The 20,490-nt window shown below is 46.7% G+C and overlaps 2 protein-coding genes across 3 annotated transcripts in view; one reads left to right on the forward strand and one right to left on the reverse strand.

The window, feature by feature from the left end:
• DHX16 (DEAH-box helicase 16) overlaps positions 1 to 8,799 on the forward strand; it is a 31,687-nt gene extending 22,888 nt beyond the window's left edge. For both annotated transcript variants that reach the window (XM_018560660.1, XM_018560659.1), the window contains exons 14-20: positions 759 to 921; positions 1,263 to 1,381; positions 1,632 to 1,699; positions 3,463 to 3,625; positions 5,654 to 5,815; positions 6,735 to 6,908; positions 8,605 to 8,799. In XM_018560660.1, coding sequence (XP_018416162.1) covers positions 759 to 921; positions 1,263 to 1,381; positions 1,632 to 1,699; positions 3,463 to 3,625; positions 5,654 to 5,815; positions 6,735 to 6,908; positions 8,605 to 8,733 — 978 coding nt within the window. In that variant the 3' untranslated portion in view covers positions 8,734 to 8,799. The remainder of the gene's footprint in view (positions 1 to 758; positions 922 to 1,262; positions 1,382 to 1,631; positions 1,700 to 3,462; positions 3,626 to 5,653; positions 5,816 to 6,734; positions 6,909 to 8,604) is intronic.
• Positions 8,800 to 11,323: 2,524 nt separating this feature from the next.
• On the reverse strand, positions 11,324 to 20,093 carry MRPS18B (mitochondrial ribosomal protein S18B). Its single transcript, XM_018560644.1, has 7 exons — positions 19,993 to 20,093; positions 17,417 to 17,528; positions 16,333 to 16,430; positions 15,085 to 15,153; positions 13,885 to 13,951; positions 13,726 to 13,785; positions 11,324 to 11,540 (listed from the first exon to the last, which is right to left on the reverse strand). The coding sequence occupies exons 1-7, from the start codon at positions 20,050 to 20,052 to the stop codon at positions 11,338 to 11,340; spliced, it is 669 nt and encodes a 222-aa protein (XP_018416146.1). The 5' UTR covers positions 20,053 to 20,093; the 3' UTR covers positions 11,324 to 11,337.
• Between the last annotated feature and the right edge of the window lie 397 nt (positions 20,094 to 20,490).

The raw sequence follows: 20,490 nt of genomic DNA on the forward strand, positions 1-20,490 counted from the left end.
GGGGAGGGGCTGGATTCCCCCCCCCCCGCTCCGATCTGCCAGCACTGACTGGCGGATCGGACGGGGGAGGGGGCGGGTACAGCTGGCTCTGCCTCTAGATAGGCAGAGCCAGCTGTCACGCAGCTGGGCGGATCTCGAGGTCGGGATCCGCTCCGGCTGCGGCGTCTCAGTATAGCTCGCGGTATAATGAGCTTAGGGTAACGGGAGGACGCTAGTTTGTGTCCTCCCGTTACCCTAAGGAGAACTATGGGGAAAAACACTGACCCCATAGTTCTCCTTTAAGCGCCAGGGACCAGTTGCAGCTGCAAACGCTGCACCCTGGTATTTCTGCCGCTGACTCCAAGCTGTAGAGGGGCTACAAATCTCAGCAATATATTATACAGCAATGCAGATTTGAAAAATGAAAGCGCCAGTGTCGTTTTTTTGGTATCATTGCATTTTCACGAGTACTCATGAAAATGTCCAGTACCGGCACCAATACCAGTACTGGTATTGGTATCGGTGCATCCCTAGTTCAAACCAAATAAATAACAGTTGACTGGTGTAAGCACCCCCGCCAGTTTAATATGGTTTAGCCTGTGAAAGGAAAGTGGTAACATAACAGATCTACTGGCAGGATCAGCTGGTAATATAACAATATTATAGGGGGACACAGAAAAACAAAATCTGCTGTGTTAATGCTTTATAAAAAAAAATGTAATTTCTATTTTCCTTGACTCTGAATTCTGAATGGATGTCTCCTTTTTTTTTTTTTTTAGGCCTCTGCCAATCAGAGAGCAGGTAGAGCTGGCCGTGTGGCTGCAGGGAAATGTTTCCGGCTCTATACAGCCTGGGCATATAAGAATGAGATGGAAGAGACATCAGTGCCGGAAATCCAGAGGACTAACCTGGGGAACGTGGTGTTGTTGCTGAAGAGCTTAGGTGAGCCAGGCTTAGAAGTGGTAATATTACAGCGGAATAATAATGGTGTTATAAAGGTGAAAAGCGCACGGTGGTGGATTTTTCATGGATAACAATAGAAGCTGGCAGGAGCATATACAGTATAACTATCCTGGTATCCTTTTTTCCAGTATGGCCATCCTCCCATTCCTCAGATGCATAGATTGTACAATGAGATTGTAACGTGTGGCCAGCTTTTACAGAGATTGGACAGACTGTATAATATGCCTTCGGATTTACATCTGTGGTCTCTCACCTCTTGTATGTAGCCTTTCATATGTGTTCATCTCCAGCCACTGACTAGCCTTCTGTATCCCCTCCAGGTATCAATGATCTCATCCACTTTGACTTCATGGATCCTCCTCCTCATGAGACGTTGGTTCTGGCTTTGGAGCAGCTGTATGCCTTGGGAGCCCTTAACCATATGGGCGAGCTCACTAAGGTTAGAATGGAAACAAGCGTTTATTTTAGGTCTCATGTAGGAGAAAAAAAACAGTTTAAAACATTAATGTACATCTATGTCTCATTAGGGAGATTTCCTTCCACTTCCTGTACTGTAGACTCAACAGGAAGTGAGAGGATATCTTTCAAATATGTGGGCCTTTCTTTTTCCATTCTGACACTCTTTGTAAAGAAACCCTGTCATTTTCTGAAGTTTTGTCTTTTGTTATACCTTCTGTTTCTCCCTGCAGCTGGGAAGGAGAATGGCTGAGCTCCCAGTGGACCCCATGTTATCCAAGATGATTCTGGCTTCTGAGAAGTGAGTCATTTGTACTGTTTTCTCCTTGCTGGTTTCTGCACCACCTGGCTTTCTTTAAACCCAAATATTTATAACAGACTAGGGATGCCCCGATATTGGTATTTCGGTATCAAGTAGGAGTGCCGATTATTTTTTTTCCGGTACTCGCCGATACCGAATACCGATACTGGAAGTCCCATTAAGGAAACCAGGCGGCGTGTAATGACTCGCCACCTGGCCAATCAGAAGGCCGGGCAGCGTGTAATGACCTGGGCGTGTAATGAGCCGGCTTCATGCTCCCTCGCCACCTCAAGCTGGCTTCCCAGCCAATCAGGAAGCCGGGGCGCCGCGTCATTACACGGCGCCCAGCTTCCCGATTAGCAGAGACGCCGTCCCCATGCTTCTCGTCACTATGTGACGAGTAAGCAAGGAGCCGGCTTTCCGGCCAATTACACGGTGCCCAGCTTCCCGATTGGCCGGAAAGCCTGTGCTAGGTCGCTTTGTTGTATTGCAATACATTTTTTTGCAAGTGTGCCTCAGCCACTTCCTGTAACAGGGTGACAATGGTACCATTCTAGGCTTTGTATGCGGGAGCAGTGCTGTCACCTGAACACTCCCACAGTGCACTACAGAATGACATGCCTGCACATCCACTCTCAGCTGCCCTCTGCTTTATATCTACATGTCTTGTTATACTAATTGTGCGCACGGCACTGCAGATGAAAATGGATAAAAAGTAATAAACCATATTTTCAAACTAAACATTTCCTTTTACGACATCATGAGGATGAAAGAATATACTTTGGGGGTTTCATTATACTGTTTCAGCTTCGTCGGCTACACATTCGCTGTCTAGACATCTTTGTTACCTATACAGCTTTAATGCCACGCTAAGACTAAAAAATGCCCTGTGTGTAGCCATCTTTAAAATACTTTTGCTATTCTTCTAATTCCTCTGTACTGCATTCTTGTTTTACTAAAATGTTATTGTCTTTAAAGGAGAACTATGAGGTGAGTGCTTTTCACTCGCCTCATATTTCTAGCCGACCTGTGACAAAGAGACTGTCACAGGTCGGCTCAGTAGATCGGGAGGTGAGCGAACACATACCGGCGTTCGCTCACCTCTCAATCCTGTCATGGCTCTCTGCCGTGACAGGGGAGGGGCTGGATTCCCCGCTCCGCCAACGCTGACTGGCAGAACGGACGGGGGAGGGGGCGGGTACAGCTGGCTCTGCCTCTAGATAGGCAGAGCCAGCTGTCAGTCACGCAGCTGGGCGGATCCCGGCATAATCTACCCCACACTTACCTGTCAGCTGCGCTCGTCCCCGCCGCCGGTCCCGAAGCGATCCTCTGTACCCCGAACCTCCGGTTTGCGGGGGGAGGATACTGATGGTAGAGGAGCCATAGGCGACCAAAGCCACCCTGGGCCATCTCCGCACAGGGTAGAGCCCCCAGGGGGCAATCCAGATCCTTTGCACTGCATATTTAATGGGGGGGGGGTCGTGGCAGAGCTCATGTCCGAATAGAAATCGAAGCCTTTTGTGTAGCATGTGCAAAACAATTTGCAGAATGGTAAAAAGATTGCAGGCAATTGAGGAGTGCTATCATTTTTTAATGTGACATGTTCTCTTTATGTACATCATTTTATCACAACCATGATGCGCTTGTAGTCAAATATCTCTTGAGCTGCACTCCCCGTTTTCATGTTAGCCATTTCCTCTTGCTACCATTTTGCTTCTGTTCTACGAATGATTACATAGGTTTATTTTTTCCTCATTATGAAGGTACGGCTGCTCGGAGCAAATTCTCACCATTGCCGCCATGTTGTCTGTGAATAACTCGATTTTCTATAGACCGAAAGACAAAGTAGTCCATGCAGATACAGCACGTGCCAACTTCACTGTTCCTGGGGGAGACCACATGGTGCTGCTCAATGTGTATACCCAGGTAAGTGTGCCATATGTACTTGTTTGCATATGGAGGAGGAGGAGGAAGTACAGCTTATAGCACACCATTCAGATGCTGGCTTTCTTGGAAAATTCACTGGAGGATACAGCAGACCTCACGGACCCTAGGGGGGTAGGACACTAAAGCAAATGTGCATTCTTCTCCCTTGTAGGCTACACTACTCTGCACACCAAGGCCATGCGTTAATCGATTAAGACATGGCCTTGGTGTTAAGAGGCCCGAATGTTTTTAGCACTTCCTACAGTTTTAGTTTAGTATCCCAGGAGGTAGAACATCAAGTTCTCTCTTGCTTTAAAAACTGTGTTTTTTCCTCTCATCCATTGAGGTACACAGGTAGTCTATACTTTAAGGCAGGGCTCAAAATTTCAGGTCCTGAGCTACTAGCCAGGCCTTAAAAGTTACTCGCCACCAGTAGTCCTGCATAACACAAATACACACAGGGAACAATCCGCGCCAACACAACGCACAGTACATTACACATACAGCCACAGTACAACGCACAGGACATTACACATACAGCCAGAGCACAACGCACAGGACATTACACATACAGCCAGAGCAACGCATAGGACATTACACATACAGCCACAGCACAACGCACAGAGCGTTGTGCTGAGGCTGTCATGAGATGACGAGGGAGCATGAAGCCGGCTTCCCGGCCAATCAGAATGCCGGGCGCTGCGTCATTACACGGTGCCCAGTTCCCTGATTGGCCAGCTTCTTGACCAATCAGGAAGACGGGCAGCTTGTCATTGCACGCTGCCCGGCTTCCTGATTGGCCGGGAAGTCGGCTCCATGCTCTCTCATCACAAGTGACAATCGGGAAACCGGGCAGCGTGTAATGAAACGTTGCCCGGCTTCCTGATACAGGAAGTATCGGGCTAGGCATCGGAGCATTTGGGCGAGTACGAGTACTCGGCCAAATACTCGGTATCGGTGCATTCCTAGTCATTAAGTTGCTCCGCACTAAAATGCACAGCATTGCAGAACTGCACTTTCTGGTACAGGCAATCAAACTGTGGTGGGTAGGTGCTTCAAATGAATGGCAATGCATATCCCACACCAGAACACACGGTAGGTGTAATTGCGTGGTACAGTCCGTTAAAGGCGTAATTGAGCGGTATAGTGAATTAATCACATGGGACTGTGCGATTAACACACTGTACTAGTGTGAACATGCCCTCGAAAACACTGACAGACTCGCACAACCACAGACACAATCTCACACACTCACAGACATTCTCGTACACACATTAATTTTTTTGTTCTTTCTTTTAAGATCCACCTATTCTTCTTACCTTGCAAAACAAGAACTGGATTGGATCCTCAGCCTGGGGTCCAATGTGGACTGCTGTGCTCTGATGGAGCTCCATGCATATGTGCATTGCTGGTACAGCTCCCTTGTGCACCCTGTAGAGGTGCCGGTAGCCAGAATGTGACATTACTCCAATCCATGCACCTCTACAGGGCATGCGAGGGAGCTGTAAGCAATGCACTTATGGATGGAGCTCCCTCACGGCCCACTCCACCTCATGCTAAGCAGCATATTTTGAATGGCTGCTCAGCGCAAGAACTGACAGTGCTGCGCTAGGGGAGGCTGGGGAACCTCCCACCTATCGCAGTGGAATACACCCGCGACCCACTGAACATGGGGTTGTGACCCACCAGTTGAGAACCACGGCTCTAAACAACCAAGCCAACATGTCATATTGCTAACCTTTTTTGCTGACAGTCCAGCTTGCTTTAGTTATATGTAGAGCAGTGTAATCCAGTTTAGAGTGCTGTGTCAGTGATCTGAAGAGGAGTGTACGGGATGTAGTTGCTGTCTGGACACTGGGCTGCGTGGTGACCACACAGGCTGTTGTGGCCGTAGTTCCATTTGCATATGACTTCTTGCACTATTCCCATAATCCTGTTTCTCTTGTTGTATCTAAGAACTGTTGTTGGTTTGGTCTATCTTCATTTCTTCTGTCTGTTACTGATCCCTGTTTCTCATGTTGTATTTAGTGGGTGGAGACTGGCTACTCGCTGCAGTGGTGCTATGAGAACTTCATCCAGGCTCGCTCCCTTCGCCGCGCCCGGGATGTCCGAGAACAGCTGGAGGGACTCATGGCAAGGATAGAAATTGAGCTGACATCGTGTGAAGGGGACAGTTTACCTCTCCGTAAGGTAATGCCAGCTTAGACACATTCTGACCCGCATTGATCAGAGCATTAGAATTAAAACATTAGTGGGTGCGTGATGGAAAAAACAAAGGAGGAGAGCAAGGTTTCACAGCCCAATAAAGTAGATATAACCAAAGAGATGGATCCCAATTTCAGGAATGCTAGGGCCCAGAAACGGGGGAGGGGGGGGCTTTCTAGAAACACTTAAAGGAGAACTATGAGATGAGTGATTTCCACTCACCTCATAGTTCTAGATTATTAAACCCTCCGGGGTTTTTGTATATGGCTAGCAAGCAGTAGATATATGCAAAAAGTTTAGAAAACAAAAACGCTTTGAAAAGGGTTAATACTTACCTGTGTCCTCCCCGCGCTCTCCCGTCCGAAAATGTGAAATTTCTCGGGCGGCCGCAAAGCATCTTGGGGCGGGCGCATGCGAAGCTAACATTTTCGGCCGGGACGCGAGGAGAGACGCAAGGTAAATATAAGGACAGTGTACACCCGCATGCAGACACTGTGGGACAGGAAGTGCCAGCAAGCTCAGAGGAGTCGGCGCTGGATCGGAGACCCGCAGCAGCGCTGGAGGGACGGATGAAAACATCAGGAAAGAAGAGGAAGATCGGATTAAGAAACATAATTTAAGGTAAGTGCTGACATTAACATTGGGGGGAGGGAAAAATATCTTTGACTTTAATGTCGCTTTAAGCTCTCACAGTATATTTGTGAAAGAAATTAATTTATTATTCACAAAAAAGTAAAAATCACATAGTATTATTGCACTCGAAGGATTGGTGACAAAAATGAGGTAATGATGATATGAGGTAAGGATAAATCTGGCCATAGGAAATCTCCTTCTCTGTTATAGATGTCATGCTCTGCTTTGCCATTTAATCCTCACCTTGCTATTACCCTCTGTTCTCTGCTAGGCTATCACAGCTGGCTATTTCTACCACACGGCTCGGCTCTCCCGCAGCGGCTACAAGACAGTGAAGCAGCAGCAAGCCGTATTCGTACATCCAAACAGCAGTCTGCACGAAGAACAGCCACGCTGGGTTATATATCATGAACTTGTCTTTACCACCAAGGAGTACATGAGACAGGTAAGCAAAAAGAATGCACTTCTGTTAGGCAAATCTAATGTGCATGTCAGAGGTTTACAGAGGTGTGTGTGTGTGTGTGTGTGTGTGTGTCTTTTAGTTTATCTCAGTCCTGTCATGGAAAGTAGACAGACATTTTTTACCTGCCATAGTCTTGTGATCTATGTACCCCTGCCACAATGCACAGCCAGGTCCACCTCCCCAGTGCTTACCGCTGCTGTTGACTATTACAGCTTGGTCGCCATCTCATCCCAAGCTTGTAAGCCGCCCGATGTGATCGCAATTAAAGTAAAATAAACTAATAACCCTTTTAAATTAATATTAAATGAAATATAAAAATAATGTAAAAAAAAAGCCCCTCGAGCCCGCGTGTCTTCACGTAAACAGGTGTCGGCTGCGCCTACGTATGAAAACGACGATCGCGCTACACATGTTGGTATCGCCGCGCACGCCGGAGTGAGAGCAATAATTCTAGGGACATAATTATTATTATACAGGATTCATATAGCGCCAATAGTTTGCACAGCGCTTTACATTTATGCGCATCTCTAAACTGATGAGCTGTGGGGGGTTTTAAAGTGTCGTATACGCACTTTTTGGGGTACTGAATTTTGTCAGTTTCATGGACGCACACAATTTTAAACCTGGGCATGTTAGGTATCTATTTACTCGTTGTCACCTTTTTTTATTTTATAAAACAAATGGGTATTTTATTGTTTTGGGGCATTTAAGTGCATTTTTCACAAAAATGTTGGGGTTTGATAAGGAGTTGCTCTATTATCGTGCAACATACACATTTGCAAATGCCACTTTTTTATTCTACGGGGTCTTGGCTTTCAGAAAATATATAATGTTTGGGGGTTTTTAAGTAATTTTCAGACCTAAAATTTGGATAATAACATGTAAACAAAAAATGTAAAAAAAAAAGGCCTCAGTCATGAAGGGGTTAAAGAAGAATTATGAGGCTGATTTTCACTCAGCCTCATAATCTGAGCCGACCTATGACAATGAAACTGTCACAGGTCAGCTCAATAGATCGGGAAGTGAGCGAACACATACCGGCGCTCGCTCACTTCTCAATCTATCCGTGCAGAGAGCCGTGACTGTCACTCACGGCTCCCTGCAGGGATTCCCCTCTCCGATCCTCCAGCGCTGACTGGTGGAACGGGCGGGTACAGCTGGCTCTGCCTCTAGATAGTCAGAGCCAGCAGCTGGGTGGATCCAGACAGAATTGTCGGGATCCGTCCCGGCTGCGCCGTCTCAGTATACCGCGAGCTGTAGCTTTGCGGTATACTGAGCCTAGGGTGATGGGAGGACGCTAGTTTGTGTCCTCCCATTACCCTAAGGAGAACTATGGGGAAAAGCTCTGACCCCATAGTTCTCCTTTTTAAAGCGTTAAATTAGAATGTATTGAAAGTGAAACTATAACGCCAAGCAAATAACATTTAAATCTATATAAACTGTTTAACCCACCAAAGCATATAACAATGTGTTTAGCCCCTGATGAGATTTATACTCGCCTTGTACACTTTATAACTAGGATGACTCCACTGCTTCTCAGCTTCAGTGTCACTTCCTTCTCATCAGACTGATGATGTAAATGTACTGACCTGTAACCAGACTGGAGATGGAGGATGACTTGTGTTGGATAGCAAGAACTATTCCTCCCTCATACACTTCATGATGCTTATACCAACAGATCATAGAGATTGAAAGTCCATGGCTTCTAGAAGTGGCTCCACATTACTACAAGTCCAAAGAGCTGGAGGATGCAGCCAGCAAGAAGATGCCAAAACAGATCGGGAAAAGCAAAGATGAGCTGGGCTGAGGAGACGTCGGCTGTCATCGAATGTACTCAGGTTTGTGCTGCTATGTGGCCTGAACCCATCACTATGAGACTGGGGACACGTGTACAGCAGGGCTGCCAATTATTATTATACAGGATTTATATAGCGCCAACAGTTTGCGCAGCGATTTACAATATAAGGAAGACATTACAATCGCAAGACAAGCTGGTAAGGAGGGCCCTGCCCCTGGGGGCATACATTCTAAAAGGGAGGGAGAAGTGATACCTGAGGAGGTAGCTGTGTGGGGATGAATTGTTTGAGAACGTGATAGTTGAGCGGTTGGGTTGAGGTGGGATAGGCTTCCCCGAAGAGATGAGTCTTTAGGGATCGCCGAAAGGCAGTCAAGTTGGGCGACAGACAGGTTGGGGTAAAGAGTTCCAGAGGGTGGGAGAGACTCTAGAGAAGTCCTGGAGGCGAGCATGGGAGGAATTAATTGAATGAAAGTATTTCCAATGATCATTTCAATACATCAATTATCAGTAAACATTTCTGATGTGTATCAGAACTGAATGTATTATAGGAAGCATGCTGAGTAGCTTATACAGTGCATATATTTACTTGGACAGCCTGAGGAGCAACAGTTATTTTTTGATGTACGCAAACCTGCATGAAACAGTAAATTTGCTGTGGACTGGGACGAGAGCAATTTGCTTGAAGACCAGGAAAAAAAACAAAAACAGAAGACTTTTAAGACTTGACTATCCTGCTGTCCGGTTCCCTGTATTGAGTGACTGCTGCCTGAAGAATCGTATACCTCTTACAATTCTGATAGCATCCAATGCCTGGTCCCCCTGTGCATTCTGTGGTTCCATCTGTCGACCCAATATCACTACAGAACAAGGTAGTGATGTGCAGGATCCCAGTGGGTGGAGCTACAGGGTACAGAGGGGGCCAATGTCCATGCTGACAATTCTCCAGGCAGTGGTATCTCCTCCGTCAGTAAAAATCGGCAAAAGGATAGTTACATATTGAAAGCCTCATTTTCCACACAACCTTTTTTTTTTTACTTAAGTTAGGCTGCTTTAACCAGTTGACATCCGGGGTGTTAAACCCCCTTCCCATCCAGGCCATTTTTCAGTAACCTGTGATAATAGATGGCCTGAAGCCCAGTTTGAAAGGTCTGAGCATCTGTCCTGGATACTTATTACAGGTCAGCAACTGTAATGGCGCATGGAGACGGCTTCCCGGCCAATCAGGAAGCTGGGCGGCGGGTCATTACATGGCGCCTGGCTTCCTGATTGGCTGGGAAGCTGGCTCCATGTCCCTGGTGATGAGGGAGCATGGAGCCGGCTTCCTGGCCAATCGGGAAGTCAGGCAGCGTGTAATGACTTGCTGCCTGGCTTCCTGATACCGGAGGTTCTGGTATCAGGAGAGTACGATGCTCGCTATCGGCACCGATACATCTCTATGTTATATATCAAAAACACTTTGAACCCCTCACATTTCTTTTCTTCTTATTCCAGGAAAAAGGGATGGAGAACCTCACACGGACCCTGTACATGCTGCATCCTACCTCTGTTTATATCTCATTTGTATAAAGCTTTTGTATAAACATTTTTACCATTTTTTTGATGCAAAGATGTTTGAGGTCTTTATTTGTTTTGGCACCTATCATTGTACATCCCCAATTCCAGAAAAATGTGGACGCTGTGTAAAATCTACATAAAAACCGAATGCAATGATTTGTAAATCTCAAACCCAGATTTTATTCACAATAGAAAATATCAAATGTTTAAACTGATCTCAGTCTTTTTTTTTATTGCTGTCTATGTATCCACTTAAAGAGAACTATGAGGTGAGTGAAAATCACTCCTCCTCATAGTTGGAGCCGATGTGTGACAATGAAACTGTCACAGGTCGGCTCACTAGATCGGGAAGTGATCGAACACATACCATCGCTCGCTCACTACTCGATCATGTCCCTGCAGAGAGCCGTGACTGTCACTCACGGCTCTCCTGCGGGGATTCCCCCTCTCCAATCCTCCAGTGCTGACTGGCGGAACGGACGGGGGAGGGTACAGCTGGCTCTGGATAGGCAGAGCCAGCTGTCAATCACACAGCTGGGTGGATCACGACAGTAATGTCGTGATCCGTCCCGGCTGCGGCGGTCTCAGTATACCGCGAGCTGTACTGAGCTTTGGGTGACGGGAGGACGCTACTTTGTGACCCTTAGGAGAACTACGGGGAAAAGCCCTGACCCCATAGTTCTCAGTTTAAGTGATGTTTTCCAAAGCACTCATAACAGGAAAGAAGGAACCCTCCCCAGTGGTAACATGGACAGCAGTAATAGAAATGTTGTCATGAGGAAGGTTTAGAACGTCTGTAAATGTACGAATTGCTGTGTTTGTCCTCATTTACTGCTCAGCTGGTACCACCACTGAGGGCGTACTCTCCATATCCTCCTATTCAGAGTCTACTAACAGGTAAGTAAATCAGCAGGATTGCTGAGGGCCACAACACGTTCCTCCAGAGATGCTGAGAATAAAAACAGTGCGACCAGCTAAATGGCATTCCCAGGATTTATTTAACATTTCATTTCTGAGTATAAAGTAACACATTCATAACAAGCAGATAACCTATCATCTTCATTCTTCCCCCATCATCTTCTTCATGTGCGGCCGGTACAGCTTGCGCAGTTGGCTCACGTCTTTGGCTGGTGGCTCCTGCCACTCGTACCAGGGATACCATGGGCCTTCTGGAGCAGGAGGAGTTTGTGCCACAGCTCCGTGATCATAGGAATAGTCTCCAAAGGTCACATCGTTGTGTAGTATCGTCACTGGGAGGAGACCTGGAGGAAGTGATCAGATTTTATAGGGAAAATGAGCTCCGTCGCTGCCTGCTTTATCACAATTTGTGAAAGGAGAGTAGTTAGTACCATCCAAAGCAACTGCTCAGGTGCTGGCTTTCATTTTCTAGCAAAATGTTTCCATGGCCAACTCTTATTTCGGAAAACCATTTGTCTATATTAGAGGATATTTGATTTATCGGTAATATCTGTTTTAGGGATGCACCGATACCGCAACTTCCAGTCAGAGGAAAATTGTGCCGTAGGAGCTGGGGAACATGGAGCCGGCTTCCTGGACTATTAGGAAGCCGGGTGGCAAGTAATGACCCGCCTCCCGATTGGCTGGGAAGCCAATTTCCTGGCCAATCACAATCAAGCCAGCCAAACAGCATGGAGCCGGCTTGTCGGGCAGCATGTCATTACATGCTGCTCGGCTTCCCGATTGCCCGGGAAGCCGGCTCCATGCCAGCGGAAACACCGGTAATCGGTAGTCTGTATCGGCAAGTACCAAAAGCAAAATATTGGTACTCGGTACCAAAAAACTGGTATCAGTGCATCCCTAATCTGTTTCTTGAAGTACAGTGCAGAAAAGGATTCAAAGATCTCCTGGTATATGCAGGTATCATTAGGTGATTGGACACTGAGCTGAGCTCCATATAACCCTTCTGCTGGTCCCCCCAGAGAAGATAAGCCTTCCAGGTGCAGTGATACACATTGAGAAAGGTTGAATTCCTGGCATGCCAGACCATGGGAATGACCAAATCAGACAGACCTCTATGGTTTAGGAACGGCTCTTCCCCCCCCCCAGGCCACACCCTTTCTATATTATCTTCCTATCACACTGCACAGCCTTGAAGAGTGGAAACTGCTCTGGATTCAGGAGCAGTGCTGCATCGTTGCCACACCCTCAAAGAAAGCTGCACCTGCAGGCGATCAGGTATCTGTGGGACCTTACAGGTGGGTTAAGCTAAAAATGTAACTGCATTTGTAATTTAGTGCTGCGGCACTTTTTAAAAAAATTATTATTATCAGAGACTATAGTTCTACTTTAAAGCAAACCTATTGCTTTAAAGTAGAACAGCAGGCGCTACAAGAGTGTCATGGATATAAGACACAAGTGATATTGTATCTGCAATTGATAGGGTTTCAAATATTAATGTTTGGCAATCTTATTCTGGGGTATAATAATGTTTTATCACAATGCTCCTGCGGCCGTCAGACCGGTCTCTGTCACGTCAATGCTGCGGATTAGTATCTGCCTGATATCACAGATCTTGTTCTCCTGCAATGATCACACGGGTTGGTGTTGCGGCATGATCTGCTGATCAATCAAATCAGTCTCCTCCCATGTGGGCCCCCCATGGCTTCCAGGAACTGTACTTCCGAAGCTGGAGGCTACACCACTGGAGAACGATGCACTGCTGCCATCTTTGCCTGCCTATTGTGCCTTTTGTGAATGGTACAGGAGGGGAAAGCCATTTCTAAACACAGCTCCAGTTGAGACAAAGGGATTTCTGAATTAAGAAAGCTAGTCGGAGGACCAGCAAAACGTCTTTAAGAAATTTGGTGTCTATTTACCCGACGTGACCCCGACTTTTATATTTTAGCAAAAAACTGGGTAATAATAAATGTTTCCTAACATAATTTAAAAAAAAATCTTTCAAAATTTTCTGTAATTTTTCCTAATTATAGTAAAAAATAAAACCCCCGTGGTGATTAAATCCCACCAAAAGAAAGCTCTATGTGCCCCCAAAAAAGGGTATATAACTCATTTCAGTACAGCGTTGCATGACGGAATAAACTTCAGTCAAAGTACCGCAGCGCTGAATACTGAAAAATGGCCTGGATGGGAAGGGGGTTTAACCGGAGCTCTCTAGATCTGAGCGGGCGTCTTAGACGTCCGCTCAGACACACCCCCTCACACCCCCAGACACAAGCGGTTAAGACAAATACAGCAAGTCCAGCTGCCTTGATTTATTTGTTACTGATATACCATGACCTGGACGAATGAGAACCTTCACAGACAACACTTTCATTCTTTAGTCCAGCTTTGAGTCCACTCGAAGGCATCTGATGACAATACCCAATCAGCTTGTGGTCTAGAAAGGGGGTCAGCACACAAGCATGCAGGATGGAACACATAATAATGAGTCACTTAGCAAGGAAAGGGAGCAGCACAGCTACTCACCATGATCTTGGGCATCAGTGATGGCTTTTACAAGCTTCTTGTACTGCTCCATACAGACACCTAAATCACATAAACAGAAGCAGTAACATCGGAATGTCAGGACGCACCACACAGACAATTCATTCTGAATGTGAGTCATATCATAAAGGGAGCACACACCTGTCCTTGTCGGATCGTGCACTGTTCCAGTATACGGACATATAAACTGCTCAAGCAACTGGATGTTCTGAAGATAAATGAACAGCAGCAATGAATCACACGGTTATGTATCCATTAAAAAGGAATCACTTTGATTACTAAATAAAAGAAGTGTAAAAATCTGAATCTGCCTTTACATGAGCTTGCAGAGCAGGGGGTGGGGGGTTAGCTCTTTTGCTCTCAGGGGTTCTATTGCTATGCGCAATGCAAACAGGAAAACTGCTAAAAAGTGTGTCTAGGCAGAAAAAACATTCCTTAGATTTCTGCGATACAAACTCGCACATTCCCCATCATTGATCCCTTTACAAATGCTGGAAGTACATAAAAAAAAAAAAATCTGCCAGAAATCCGGCGTGCTCCCAACTTTCTGTTTAGACCGACAACACAGTGCCTCTGCTGCACTGAAATCCAAATCATTGGAAGCAATCCGTTTTACAAGTGCAAAAAAAACAAAAAACCTTGATATCTCGTCTGAAATTCAGAGCCATCCTCGGTCCTGTGCTCTCTGCCCGTGTTATCTTTAAGAGTTTCATCTAGTGCTCTTGCTTTAAAGAATAACTTTGGGCATGTTAAAAATGAATCCATGCAGTGGGGCTACTCCAGCACTGCAAGAGTTAAGTGCTCATTTTGGTCTAGGGTGTAAAATAACAAAGATATTCTCACTTGACCCTCGATCATGCCTGGCTGCTAGACCGGTCCCAGCAGGCTAACACCGCCCCCCCGGCGGTGGAATGTCCATTGGAGTGTAGGGGGAGAGACGGGTTCTTGGACCGGTCTAGCAGCCAGGCAGGATCGACTGTGTATATCTTTGTTATTTTACACCCTAGAATCCAACCCGACAGGCCATTTCATGTGGCCCTCGCACCTCTCCGGCAGCTTTACATTTTTAAACCAAAGCTGGTGCTGTAAACGGGCGCCTGGCTTCACAGGGAAGGCTGCTGAGTTTCCCAGCAGCCCTCCTGTGAATCGCAGCACCTGTATACAGCGCCTGCAGCAAATCTTCTTCCTCTGGATCTACGCCACCTGCCGAGACCAACTGTGACCCCTGGTGAAACCAGCTGCTTATGTTTTGTTTTTTTGCCTCGATATACTTAAAGGCTTAAACAAAGATGTTCGCATCTTGCAAAAAAGCATATATAGTATAGTAGCGGTCATACTCACTCTGTAATCCACATAAAGCTTCTGATCTCTGCAGATTGGACACGGGTTCCCACAGGCTTTGCCCGCTCTCTGTCAAATAAACCAACATGTAGAAGGAATCACAACCAATATCTGATCCGATAACAATTAGTGAAATATGGAATCAGCCATTGCTGGCCTCCTGCTGATATTTGGCAACTCCAAATATTGAGTTCCTGGGCTTAGGATGATAGGCAACTAGCAGTTTATGAAATAGATGTCAGCAACGTAATTCTCCTCTCACCAGGTTTACAAAGGTGTACTGAGCCAAATGGTGCGGTACGCATGTCCATGTTCACTGAGCACTGCACTTTATACTAACCAGAACATTGCAGACAAAGCTCGAGTTGGGAAGATGTTGAAAAGATGTTGTACAGTCCTGTTCTAGGGTGACAACACTGCTTCTTCATAGATGCAGTACCGTGAGGGAGTGTTGTCACCACAGGACCAAAAAAATGTGTTACTGCGTCTTTAACGCAGGGCAAAAGGGGCCGCTGCCCAGGGCCCAGCCATTGTTGTGGGGCCCAAAGCAGCTGCCCCTTGAGCAGGTCCTGCTCTGCAAAAAAAAAAATAGCAGCCACATCTAAGAGCTTGTAAGCAACATTATGCTACATTTTTGTTCTCAGATTAAAAACACACTTTAAAGCAAAACTCCAGGCAGATTGTTTTTCTTAAGCCTTGCAGTGGGGCCATCCCCACATTACAAGGGTTAACTGCTCCTTTTTTTCCCCCCCTAGGTGCTAAAAAAAAAAAAGTATACTCACCCAATCCTAGGAGCCAGCTTGCCCTTAGACCAGTCCCTGAAGCCTCTCTCCCCCTCCGCTGCAGTGGTCTACGGTTCGTAAGTCATCACGTTCTATACGCAGAAGGGAATTCATCAAAGCCGGAGCAGACAAAATCTGGAGCAGCTGTGCAGGGCGACCAATCAGCTTCTATCTTTCATTTTCAAATCTTAACTGAACAAACTGAAGAGAAAAGCTGATTGGTTGCCATGCACAGCTGCTCCAGATGTTGATAAATTCCCCTCAGAGTGTATAGACCTGAGGACGATGAGGAAAAAATGAGGAGAGAGGCTTCAGTGAGCGGCTCGGCAGTTCGGGTGAGTATACTCCTCTCCACCTACGTTTCTTTTGTAAGCACATATGAAATGCACATTGCTGATTCTTCCCTAACTGCACACCAAGCTAGCAAAGAGAGAGAACGTGACAACCGCCTCAGGGTCTTACTTACAATGCACTTTTTTCGGGTTTTTTGTGGTGGGATATGTCCTTTGTGGTTCCTCCTGTAATTAGCCCAGACTAGACTTTCCCCATAACGCTCCACGTATTCTAGAAGAGAGAGAAATAGAAACATATAGACTTCACAAACAATTGGATGCACCGCACTCTCGCCGTCTTATAGCGGCCGCCTGGGTCGCTATGGCGATTGTTACGCCACTGAAACCATGACTTGGTGCTTCGAGCCTTGTGACAACAGCGTGGAGAAGGCCATTTTCTGTTCCACAAAGCCAGCTCCATAAAGACATGGCCTGCTGGGTTTGGTGCGGAGGAACTCGTGTGACCTCAAACCTACTGAACACCTTCGGGATGAACTGGAAAGTGGAGTGGAGGTCGTTATAGCTGCAAATGGCAGCCGACTCCAGATTACTGTCCATGGTTTTGGAATGGGAAGTCTAACAAGCTCACACAGGCGTTATGGTCCACAAACCTTTGGTCATACAGTGTATACACCATTTTAAAGAAGAACTCTGGGCAAAGATTTGATTAACCCTTGCAGTGGGACTATCCCTGCACTGCAAGGGTTAACTGCTCATTTTTGCCTAGGGTCCAACAAAAAAAGTTATACTCACCCGATCCTCGGAGCCGGCAGCGCTCTCTCCTCCTCAACAATGTCCCCCGGCATCTGCACGTCCTATACGCTGGGGGGGAATTCATCAACACTGGAGCAGATCGGCACTGCAACCAATCAGCTTCTCTTTTCAGTTTGCTCACGAGAGATTTGAAAATGAGATAGAGAAGCCGATTGGTTGCCGTGCAGATCTGCTCCACATTTTGTCTGCTCCAGTTTGGATGAATTCCCTTCGCTGTGTATTGGATGTGATGACTCTCAGAGGGAGAGACGCTCCAGTGACCGGTCTAAGAGCTGGTCATCTCGGAGTATCAGGAGGGTAGAACTTTTTTTTCTTTTACCCTAGGCAAAAATGAGTAGTCAACCCTTGCAGTGCAGGGGTAGTCCCACTGCAAGGGTTAACCAAAAGTGTCCCAAGAGTTCTTCTTTAAGCAAGTACACGGAATGTCACTTTAAGAAAACCTACCTGTACTGGCCAGGTATTCCCAGGGTTTCTCTTTATACTGGGATGACACATCAAACTCTTCGGGGGGGTTGCAGAGTCCACGAACTCCGACAGGCAGCACAGACACCCGCGGCTGCAGAAGAGAAGGAGTATATAGCATTCAGTCCGGCCATTATTATCATACAGGATTTATATGGCACCAACGGTTTCTGCTGCGCTGTACAATATACAGGTAGACCTACAGTAACAGATCAATACAAGAGAGTTTGGGGGCCCTGCTCCTCGGAGCTCACTAGAATACATTTCCTCTCCCCGTCCTTGTCATAGTCTATTCCCAGGCAGCAACTCTTTTGCCATTTCCTCATGATAATATCACGGAGAATTATGAGGCGAGTGAAATATAATCATCCCCATGGTTGGAGGCGACGCGTGACACTGCAGAGGTCGCATATCAGGTCTATAGCTCGAGAGCTGAGCGATCACATACCGCCGATCACTCAGCTCACGGCTTCTCCCTGCAGACTGTCAGTCATAGCTTTTGTCTAGGTGCTAGAAATAAAACAAAGATCTACTCACCTGATCCTTGGAGGCGGCTCGCTCGAAGACCAGTCCCTTCTGCCGCGCTCCCCCAGCTTCAAGGAGAACTATGAGGTCAGTGAAAATCACTCCTCCTCATAGTTTGAGCCGATGTGTGACAATGGAACTGTCACACGTCGGCTCAATAGATCGGGAAGTGAGCGAACACATACCGTCGCTCGCTCACTTCTCGATCATCTCCCTGCAGCAGAGAGCCGTGACTGTCACTCACGGATCCTTGCAGGGATTCCCCCCCCCCAGAGCTGACTGGCGGAACGGACGGGGGCGGGTACAGCTGGCTCTGCCTCTAGATAGGCAGAGCCAGCTGTCACTCACGCAGCTGGATGGATCTCCACAGTAATGTCAGGACCCATCCTGGCTGTGACGGTCTCAGTTTTGCTGTAGCTCGCAATATACTGAGCTTTGGGTCACGGGAGGACGCTAGTATATGTCCCTAAAGTGAACTATGGGGAAAAACACTTACCAATAGTTCTCTTAAGGTTCCGCCAGTCATCACGTCTAATATACAGTGAATAGGATATGAGGAGGTCGAGGGACATTGCTGCAGCAGAGAAGGAGACAGGGGGAAGAGATCAGTCTGAGAACAAGCCGGCTCCAAGGTCTGGGTCAGTATAATGTCATTTTTGTGCCTAGACAAAAACGAGCACTTACCCCTTTAAACCAAAGGGCAAAGATTTTTTTTTTCCCCCCAGGATTCTGCTTTAAGCCATTTCAACTGCTGATATATCACTTACAATGGCTGCTGCCCGTGAGAAAGAGGGCTAAAGATTGTTTATACTGCTCAGATAATCTCACCTGGGTGTAGATAAACCAAACACAGGAGGCTCATGTGAATTTAGCCTTAGGGCCCGCTCACACTAGTTGCGGTGGGCTTGACAAGGTTGGGTGGTGGTGACAAGAGTCCCAACGTACAGGCAGGGCAAAATACATTGAGAGGAATTTATCAAAATCTGGAGCAGTTGCCCAGGGCAACCAATCAGCATCTCTCTTCCGTGTGTTCAGTTAAAAGAGAACTATGGGGTCAGTGTTTTTCCTCATAGTTCTCTTAAGGGTCATGGGAGGACATATACTGACCTCCCACCGTGACCCAAAGCTCAGTATATAGCGAGCTACAGCTCGCGGTATACTGAGAGCGCCGCAGCCGGGATGGAACTCGACAATACTATCTGGAGCCACCCAGCTGCGTGAGTGACAGCTGGCTCTGCCTATCTAGAGGCAGAGCCAGCTGTGCCCGCCCCCCTCCCCCAGTCAGCGCTGGAGGATCAGAGAGGGGGGAATCCCTGCGGTGAGCGGTGTCTGACAGTCACCACTCTCTGCAGGGAGATGATCAGGAAGTGAGCAAGCGACGGTATGTGTTTGCTCACTTCCCGATCTATTGAGCCGACCTGTGACAGTTTCATTGTCACACGTCGGCTCGAACTATGAGGATGAGTGATTTTCAATCACCTCTTAGTTCTCCTTTAAGATTTGAAAATGACAGAGAGAAGCTGATTGGTTGCCCTGCACAGCTGCTCCAGATTTTGTCTGCTCCAGTTTTGATAAATTCCCCCTCATTATGTCCCAGGAAGCCAATTCACTAAAAAGTGCACCGAAGAGAGTCGGACATGCACGGCGCGTTGCGCTAAATAGAAATGAACAGATTCTTTGTAACATTTCAATAAAGTGAAAAGAAAAAAAAAGGTAAACTGTGATGCATTGTAATCAGCGCTATGCACGCTTCCCTGACAGCGCATTTGGCTGTTGGTGTCCATGGGCCCTTACCATACCCACTACAGGTTTGTTTTATTTCTCTGAATGCACAGCCTGTTGCTGACCTCCTTTCTGAAAATGCCGATTGCCTGGCTTTTCTGCTGACCACCTGACTTCAATGCTGTCTAGGTCAATGCACAGCAGGCGAGTATACTGCAGATTTATATAATGTATCTGTCGCAGTCACATGACTGCCAAAAACGCTCAGTAGCCATCAATTCCCTCATATTGCCCAACCTCCATCCCATTACCCGGCTCCAAAGGATTCCTCTAACGCCGCTCACACACAACCTGCCCAAGGAGGCCGCCATCTTGGAGAGGGAAGTCACACGATCCGCTCTGCCAACCAGCGTACGTCCTTTTCCATTTTTTTTTTTTAAACCTTCATTCAGCTTTATTGATCATTTACACGCTGACCTGCCCTTTGAGTCTTTGTTGGAAGACACGAGGACTTTTTTTCAGCAACTTTATTTATATCAAATTTGTAAGCACATTTATACATTGTGTGATTTTGTGAATGGCAATAGTCATTAGCAACCAGCAATAGTTAATCGGAAGGCAACAAGACGTAATAACTGCCCACGATCTGTAAAGCGTGACGTGCGGGCACTGGGATGCCAATATGCAATTAAGGTCTAAAAGTTATAAGAATGGTACTAATAGAGCAAGTGACAAACAAGAAACTGACACGTTTTGCCCATGCAAGCATTATTGCAAGATACGCAAAAAGAAGCACGAGTGTATAAATT

The sequence above is a fragment of the Nanorana parkeri genome, unplaced genomic scaffold (genome assembly GCF_000935625.1).
Source record: "Nanorana parkeri isolate BGI_ZX_2015 unplaced genomic scaffold, ASM93562v1 scaffold470, whole genome shotgun sequence".
Classification (NCBI taxonomy): Eukaryota; Metazoa; Chordata; class Amphibia; order Anura; family Dicroglossidae; genus Nanorana; species Nanorana parkeri.